This window comes from Arachis ipaensis, chromosome B4 (assembly GCF_059453495.1).
Source record: "Arachis ipaensis isolate K30076 ecotype BB chromosome B4, ASM5945349v1, whole genome shotgun sequence".
NCBI lineage: Eukaryota > Viridiplantae > Streptophyta > Magnoliopsida > Fabales > Fabaceae > Arachis > Arachis ipaensis.
Window position 1 is genome coordinate 10281993 of NC_142439.1, and position 8507 is coordinate 10290499.

An 8507-nucleotide genomic window follows, 5' to 3' on the forward strand; every position below is an offset into this window, starting at 1 on the left:
AACCCTTCTTTTTGGGAAAAAAGCTCTATGGGGGAAAAAGAGTACCTTCATCTGCTAAATTGTACAAATTATGATCTATACATTTTGAGTGAAGAGATGTTCCAGTTTTCTGGTATGGTGTTGCCTTGTAATGTTTGAAGTTGATATGCCCCCATGCCGAGCACTTTTACTACTCGGAAGGGGCATTCCCAGTTTGCGGCGAGCTTGCCATGTGCTGGAGGTCGTCTGGCCTCTTCTGTTCGTTTGAGCACTAAGTCGCTTTCCACGAATGTCCTCGGTACTACTCTTTTATTGTGCTTTCTTTCTGCCAGTTTTTTCTGGGCTCTTTGTTTGATGGCGGCAATTTCCCTGTCTTCTTCGGCTAGGTCAAGTTCGGCATTTCTAACATTTATGTTTTGTTGCTCGTTGTATAGCTCGACTCTTAACGTCGGTATCCCGACCTCCACAGGGATTAGCGCTTCTGAGCCATAAACTAACTTGAAGGGTGTTTCGCCCGTAGTGTTATGTATCGTGGTATTGAAACTCCACAATACTTCTGGTATTAGCTCGGCCCATTCTCCCTTCGCATTGTCGAGCTTTCTCTTTATTGCCTGCAACACAACTCGGTTAGCAGCTTTGGCCTGCCCATTAGTTTGTGGGTGTTCGACCGAGCTAAAACGGTGTTGTATATTAAAATTTCTTAGGAACAAACCGAGCTTATTGTCTGTGAATTGTCTACCATTGTCCGATATTATTTCCTTTGGTATTCCAAAACGGCATATTATATTTTTCTATATAAAAGATCGTACCTTTTCGGCTATTATCTTTGCTAAGGGTTGTGCTTCTATCCATTTTGAAAAGTAGTCTATTGACACCAAAAGGAATTTTACCTGTCCTGGCGCTATTGGAAATGGCCCGAGGATATCAAGTCCCCATCTGTGGAAAGGCCAGCTTACCTCCATGCTGTGCAATACCTCGGCCGTCGTCGTGGAGATGGCTTCATGCTTTTGGCATTTGTCACATGCTTTGACTTTTGCTATGCAATCTCTCTTCATGGTCGGCCAGTAGTAGCCTGTTCGGACTATTTTTGCAGCGAGAGCTCGTCTTCTTATGTGGTTTCCACATACACCTTCGTGAACTTCATCCATCACCTCTCTGGCTTCATCTTTGTTTAAACATTTTAGCAGTGGCTGTGAGAAACCGCGTCTGTATAGCTCTCCTGCTATCTTTGTGTAGAAGCTTGCTTTACGTCTGAACTGTTGGGGGTTGGGCTCGTCCCTGGGTATGATACATGTGCGTATGTACTCAAGAAAATGTTTTCTCCAGTCATGGAGGTGGTTAATGTTTTCTATATATAACAGTTCAATGCTGGGTTTTGTGAGTGTATGTTGTGATAATGTTGATGTTTGTGTATCTGCCCTGGTGGCAGCGAGCTTGGATAGTATGTCTGCTCTGACATTTTGTTCTCTATGCACATGTAATATAGTAAAAGAACTAAAATTTGAAATTAGATCCTTTGCTATGAGCCAGTATTGTTCTAGCAAAGGATCTTTTACCTGAAATTCTCCTCGGATTTGTTGGACCACCAAGAGGGAGTCGCAGTGTGCTGTTAGGCTTTGTACTTGGTGGCTTAGGGCGAGCTTGAGTCCTGCTATGAGGGCTTCATACTCGGCCTGGTTGTTGTTCGCCGAGAAGTGAAAATGGAGAGCTTGTTCTGCTACCACCTCGTTTCCTTCTTTCAGGATTATACCGGCACCGCTTCCTTCTCGGCTTGATGCTCCGTCCACATGTAATTCCCAAGTTTTATTGTGCTCGTCAGGAGTCAGTTCTGTGATGAAGTCGGCAAGAACTTGTGCTTTGAGGGCCGATCTGGGCTGAAACTGAATGTCGAACTCTGAGAGCTCAATTGACCACTTGGTCAGGCGTCCGGCCAGTTCTGGTTTTGTCAATATTTGCCTTAATGGGTGGTTTGTCCTTACTACTATTGTGTGGCTTTGGAAATAGTGTCTTAGTCTTCTTGCCGTGACCATAAGTGCCAGGGCTAGCTGCTCTATCCTCGGGTACCTTTGTTCTGTTGGTTGCATGACTCTGCTGACGAAGTATACTGGCTGTTGTGTCTTTCCTGCCTCAATGACAAGAGCCGAGCTTATAGAGTGATTGGAAATAGACAAATATAAATATAGAGGTTTACCAACTTCAGGTCTTTGCAGCACGGGTGGTGATGATAAGATGGTTTTAAGCTCGGCAAACGCGTTCTCGCACTCTGGGGTCCATTGAAATTTTTTATTCTTTAAGATCGTCTGGAAAAATAGGTGTGACCGACTTGATACTACTGGCAAGAATCGAGAGAGTGCAGCTACCCTTCCTGCTAATTGTTGTACCTCTTTTATCGTTTTAGGGCTTGCCATGTTGAGTATTGCTTCACATTTTTCAGGGTTTGCTTCAATACCTCGTGAGGTTAACATAAATCCAAGGAATTTGCCTCCTTGAACTCCAAAGGCGCATTTTTCCGGGTTGAGTCTCATATTGTATGATCGGATCTGTTCGAAAATTTTCTTGAGGTCGTCGCAGTGTGATCGATCTTTGGTGATCTTGGCTACCATATCGTCTACATAAATTTCTATGTTCCGACCTATTTGGTGCCGGAATACTTTGTCCATCAGTCGTTGGTAGGTCGCACCTGCATTCTTTAGGCCAAATGGCATAACTCGATAGCAAAAATTACCATGCTCAGTTATAAATGCTGTCTTGCTTTGGTCTTCTGGATGCATTAGAATTTGGTTGTAGCCAGAGTATGCATCCATGAAGCTCAAGCTTTTGAAGCCTGAGGCGTTGTCTATGAGTTTATCGATGCACGGCAAAGGGTAAGCATCTTTAGGGCATGCTTTATTTAAATCTGTAAAGTCGACGCACATGCGCCATTTACCTGAGTTTTTTCTTACCATTACCACGTTTGAGAGCCACATGGTGAAGCGGATTTCTTTGATGAAGTTAGCCTTGAGGAGCTTCTCTGTTTCTTCTAAGGCCGCTTTTGATTTTTCCGCGCCGAGGTTTCTCTTCTTCTGAGCTATAGGTCGGCTTGTCTTGTTGGTGGCCAGTTTGTGGCAGATGATGTCTGGGCTAATGCCGGGCATATCTGCCGGAGTCCAGGCGAATAGCTCAGCATTGTCTTGTAATAGTTTTATCAGCTCCGTTCTCTGTAGTCCCTGTAGTGCTTGGCCGATGTATGTCACCTGTCCCGGGGTTTGGGTCAGTTGGATCTTCTGTAACTCATCTGCTGGTTGAGATCTTTCTTGGGCGTCTCCTCGAGGATCAAGCTCGGCCAGGGACAAGACTTCTGTGCTATGTATTGACTGGACTTCACTTTGTTTCTGGCTTGTGTCCGATCTCTTTAGGCTTGCATTATAGCATTTCCGAGCTTGTTGGCGGTCAGAGTGTATTGTTGCTATCTTGTCGTCCTGTGCCTGAAATTTAACACATAAATGATAAGTAGATATGACTGCTCTGAACATGTTCAGAGCAGGTCTTCCAAGTATAATATTGTAAGGACTAGGGCAGTCAACTATTAGGTATTGTATATCTAAGGTCCTTGATAACGGCAAATCTCCCATCGTTGTCCTTAGCCATATATAACCCTTGATTGGTATTCTTTCACCAAAGAATCCTACTAATTCTCCGGATGAGGGCTGTATTAGTTTTTCAGATAGGTTCATTTTTGAAAAAGTAGAATAAAAGAGGACATCAGCGCTACTACCTGGGTCCAGAAGGACTTTTCTTACCAAAAGGTCGCCTGTTTGGATTGAAATTACCATCGGGTCGTCTAAGTGAGGAGCAGCCGAGCATATGTTAGACTGGTTGAAGGTGATTTCTAGGTCAGGTGTACTGTTGTTGCTTGGTGGCGTTGTCCCTTCTATTGCTAGCATTGCTCGGTAGCTTCGTTTTCGTGCCAAGGTTGTTTCGCCGCCTCCTGCGAATCCCCCGGATATACAGTTTATAACCCCTTTAGGTGGGTTGTTGTTTGACCATTTGTTGGCGTCTTTACTTGCCGAGGTTTGCTGACGTTCTTCTTTGTCGTTGTCTTTATGTCTCCGACCTTCGATGTATTTGTCTAGGAGACCCTGCCTTGCTAATCTTTCTAGGAGATCTTTGGCTATCACGCACTCGTCGGTTGTGTGGACATATTTTTGGTGGAAGGCGCAGTGCTTGCCTTTGTCGACGAATCATTGATCTTGGTAGCTCCCGGCCCTAGCTGGTGGTTTTATAATCTTAGCGTTGAGTATTTCTTTGATTATCCTTTCACTCTTTGTATTGAATCTGGTGTAGTTGTCAAATTTTGGAGTGAGCTTAAATGGTTTGCCGGGGTCTTTAGTGCTCGTCGATTTGGGTGTTCTGCTGTCTTCCCTTCTTGGTCTTCTTTTAGTTTTTTCGGCCTCGCGGAGTTCTTTGATCTCCATTTGTCCTGCTGCTCTTTCTCGGAATTCTTCTAGTGTCTTTGGTTTTGTGACTGTGATTATTTCTTTGAATTTTCCAGGTCAGAGACCAGCCTTGAGGGCGTGTAAGTGCACGGTTGGGTTGAGATCAGGTATTTCCATGGTGGCATCCATGAACCTGGTCATATATTCCTTCAAACTTTCTTGTGGGCCTTGGCGGATGGTGCTGAGGTAGTCCGATCCATGTACGTAGATGCGTGCAGCTGCAAAGTAGTCAATGAATGACCTTGCTAGCTCTTCAAAGGAAGCGATTGATCCTGCAGGTAACTTCGAAAACCAAAGCAAAGCAGCTCCGTCAAGGTAAGTAAGAAAAGCTCTGCAAAGTACAGGGTCGTTATTAGGCCCGTTAAAAAACATCATAGATTGGAATTTTTTAATGTGAGCCCGGGGGTCACCAATCCCCTTGTATGGCTCAAAAGAGGAGGGGAGCGTAAAATGCTTTGGCATTTGATAGTTCGTGATTTCTTCAGAGAATGGATTGTCCAAGGTCAGTTTCTCCTGGGGGGGGGGTTGACGCCTATTAGGTCAGTGCCTGCTGGGGTTGGGCCCTGGGATTTGCCCTCCTCCTGTTTGCTGTTTTGAGTTGATAGCTCTGCTAGCCTTTTGACTTCCGCTTGCAGCTCGGCCATTTGGGCCATAAGTTCGGCCTGGCTGAGTTGGTGAACTCCATTGTCAGCCATGCTGGAAGGTTGATAAACCCTGCGTAAGAGAGGAAAACAAAAGCACACTGTGAAAATAGAGTGGGGTTAGATATCGTGCCCCACAAATAGAGTGGGGTTAGATATCGTGCCCCATGGTGGGCGCCAAATGTTTCGTCCTGTAAGTGCCGAGATTAGTGGCCTCCAGTTGAGCACCTGGATTCGTGGCTGAGCTGAACGTCGTCCAGGTATGAAGGTACAATCTTAACCTTGGCCTTCTGAAACACGGCGGCGGGAGCACCTGCAAAGAGCACTCCGACACTCAAGTAAGTATGAGTTATAATCAAGTAAGGAGTAATAATCAGAAGTAAACGTAGAACCTGAGTCTTTATGAGTTAGAGGACTTAATTTTATAGACGTTTTTGGATTGATAGTGGATTTTGTAGGTTTCGATATTCCTGGTGAGTGCAGTTATCAGTATCTTTCATACGTATAGAGGCGTGATCGTGTAGTGTAGTCTGTTTAGCGGTAATGGTTTGGGAGATAAGATTATTTTTCTATTTTGTTTGTTTCCGCTCTTTGAGGTCGGTTTGCGACTGAGTTTGATTGCCGAGATCGCGTGATACACGTCAGATGTAATAAATAAAATTTTCAAATTAATGGTCATGTGCTCCCCTATACACCTGCATATCTGAAACTAAATGGCATCTATTTATATTTCGTGGTAATTTATTTAAAGTAAAGAAGAAAAAAAAAAAAGTGGAGTGCGCAGAGTCGGAGACTCATGCGATTCTTTTTATTTTTTTTGTTTTCGTAAAGCATTTATTGATGTGAGCTTACACCCCATAATCTTTTTATTAGTGCTAGTACTTTTTTACGAGATGACTACATCTTTGAAAAAACTAAAGGCAAGAAAAGTAGATAATGACTGGATATAATTAATAAGATTGTGAGAAATTATTTTATTTTATTTTATTAATATATATGTAGGGTTGAGTTGAGAAATATTTATGATTTTAAAATATATATTTAATATGAAATTATATGATCATTCATGCATTTTTATTGTTTTACTTTTAACATAAATATTTAAAAAATTATAGGCATTAAATTAAATTAGTCTATATCAGGATGATAGTATTATACTACCATCTTGAAATGAACAAGTGGCAAGTTGAATAAATAAAGGTTGTCTATAAACAATGCTCCAATGTGTGTCTCAGATAAGGCACACTACCACATGTTAAATATTGCTATTAATAACGTAAACTACAAGAACATTTATATGCAAAAACCAAATCTAAGTCTAGCTTCGCATCCACTAGCAGCTTCGAACTTTCAAGTTTGAATTTGAAAAATATTAATACATAAAATATAAAACTAGTACGTGTTCGTCACAAGACGTCGTGTATTTATTTATTAATCATTTGAAGAATAATTACGAATTTTAATCCATCTTTTTAATATTTAAATAACTAAGAATTTATATTTATATTTATATTTAATTTTTAAAATATAATTTACTCCTTGACCCATTAGATTAAAAATTGAAAAACCAAAAAAATTAATAAAAAATATTACGTACATACAAAAAATTATAGATAAAAATCAGTCATTATGTATTTGTGTATAAATACATATATTATTTAATTTATTTTTAATATATATTTAATATTTTATATTTTATAGAATTGGTTAATTTATTGGTTATTTTTTGTATACACATAATATAATATAGTTAAAATTGACACATCTAAAAATTTTAAAAACTATATATTTAAAATTGAAACGTTAATTAGTTTGGTTTTAGTTTTATTTGGTAATTACTTCCGGAGTTTGGGTTAAATTTATTTTAAATAGTTTAAATGCAAAGTAAATAAGAAAAAAATGCGGGACATTGTTGATATTTAAGAGGAAACTTCTCAAACGAGACAAGCTGAAAGTTGGACCCCCTAATACTAAACAACCAGAAATCTTGGTCCACTAAATGTGGAGCCTACAAATGCGACAATAACTCTTATGTGTTTACTCATAATATATAATATGTGTTTACTCATAATATATAATTATTTATTATTGGGTAATAAATTACTAGGTACACAAAATAATACTCGAATCCCAAATAATCCAAGTGATTCTCTTAGCACTAAGTTAAAAATCATATGTGATACATAATGGGTGTTCAAAATCGATCTGGATTGAACTAAACCGACGAATCGAACCGAAATAATCGAAAACAGGAGAAATCGAAAATTGAAAAAATCGAAAAATTTGTTTTGTTTTTTGTGGTTCGGTTCGGTTTTCAGTTTTGTCTATAAAACTCTAACCGAACCGAACCGGTTTGGCAAAAACCCTAAAAATTACTAAGCCCACTCCCCCACACCCCCACACCCCCCCCCCCAACGAATGAAACGAGTGCTGCTGCGCGAGTGCGCGTCCCTAACCCCCAAATCCCCAATCGAAACCTAACGTCCTAACCTAACTCAGTAGCTCTCTCTTTTCAAAATATCTCCCTCTGCGCACCCAGCCAGCCACCCACGTCCTTAAGTCTCCACACCTGCGGCACCCACGTTCCTCCCAAGTCCCACCACCGCGAAGCTTTCCTCCGAATCCCAACGCCGAAGCCTTCTTCTTCGCGGACAGAGCAGAGATCCCCCACCGTCAGTGCACCACGAACATGAAGCTGTCGCACAACAGGCCAGCACCCACTGACCCAGCAGGCCAGCACCACGACACCACCCACTGACAGGGCAGCACAGCACCACGCCAGTGAGATGCCACCACCCAACAGCGTTTCTGGGTTCTGGCCACGATCATCAGTTCAACACATCTCCTCCCAAGTCAATATGGAACCCGAGCCACCGATTCAGGTAATGTTTACCATTTGCTGTTTGCTAATGCATTGTTGCTACTTGCTGTTTGAGTGTTTGTTAGGTAAGGTTGGTAACTTGGTATTGAATTATTGATTAATTATTTTATTGTTGATATTGTTGCTTGTTGCTGTTTATTGTTCAATTGATTGAAATAAGTTTATTGTTCATATTATTGTTCAGTTTATTGTTGTAATTTGGTATTGCTAGTTATTGAATTATTGTTCAGTTTATTGAGATTAGTTTGTTGTTCAGTTTATTCTTGATAATTTGGTATTGCTGGTTATTGATTTATTGTTCAGTTTATTACTCAGTTTATTGTTGAATGTTGATAACTTGGTATTACTGGTTATTAATTTATTGTTCATTTTATTACTAGTTATTGATTTATTGTTCAGTTTATTGCTGGTTTTTAATTTATTTGTTGTTGTGTTTCTTTCCTTGATTTATTGTATTTGTTTATGTAGTTTGACGTTAGTTCAAGTGAGAATATGGGCGACACCGGATTGCCGTCAGTTCCTCTTCCGAAT

General features: G+C 40.6%; 1 protein-coding gene across 1 annotated transcript; it reads right to left on the minus strand.

Annotated features, from left to right (window-relative positions):
- Window positions 1-68: 68 nt before the first annotated feature.
- Window positions 69-3590, minus strand: LOC110271420 (uncharacterized). Its single transcript, XM_088484358.1, has 2 exons — window positions 870-3590; window positions 69-590 (listed from the first exon to the last, which is right to left on the minus strand). The coding sequence occupies exons 1-2, from the start codon at window positions 3588-3590 to the stop codon at window positions 69-71; spliced, it is 3243 nt and encodes a 1080-aa protein (XP_088340484.1).
- Between the last annotated feature and the right edge of the window lie 4917 nt (window positions 3591-8507).

Coding starts and splice junctions, on each gene's coding strand:
- LOC110271420 (XM_088484358.1), bottom strand. CDS start 3,590: ATGGGAGATTTGCCGTTATCAAGGACCTTAGATATACAATACCTAATA. Junction 591..869: donor TTCCAATAGCGCCAGGACAG/GTAAAATTCCTT, acceptor GTTGTGTTGCAG/GCAATAAAGAGAAAGCTCGA.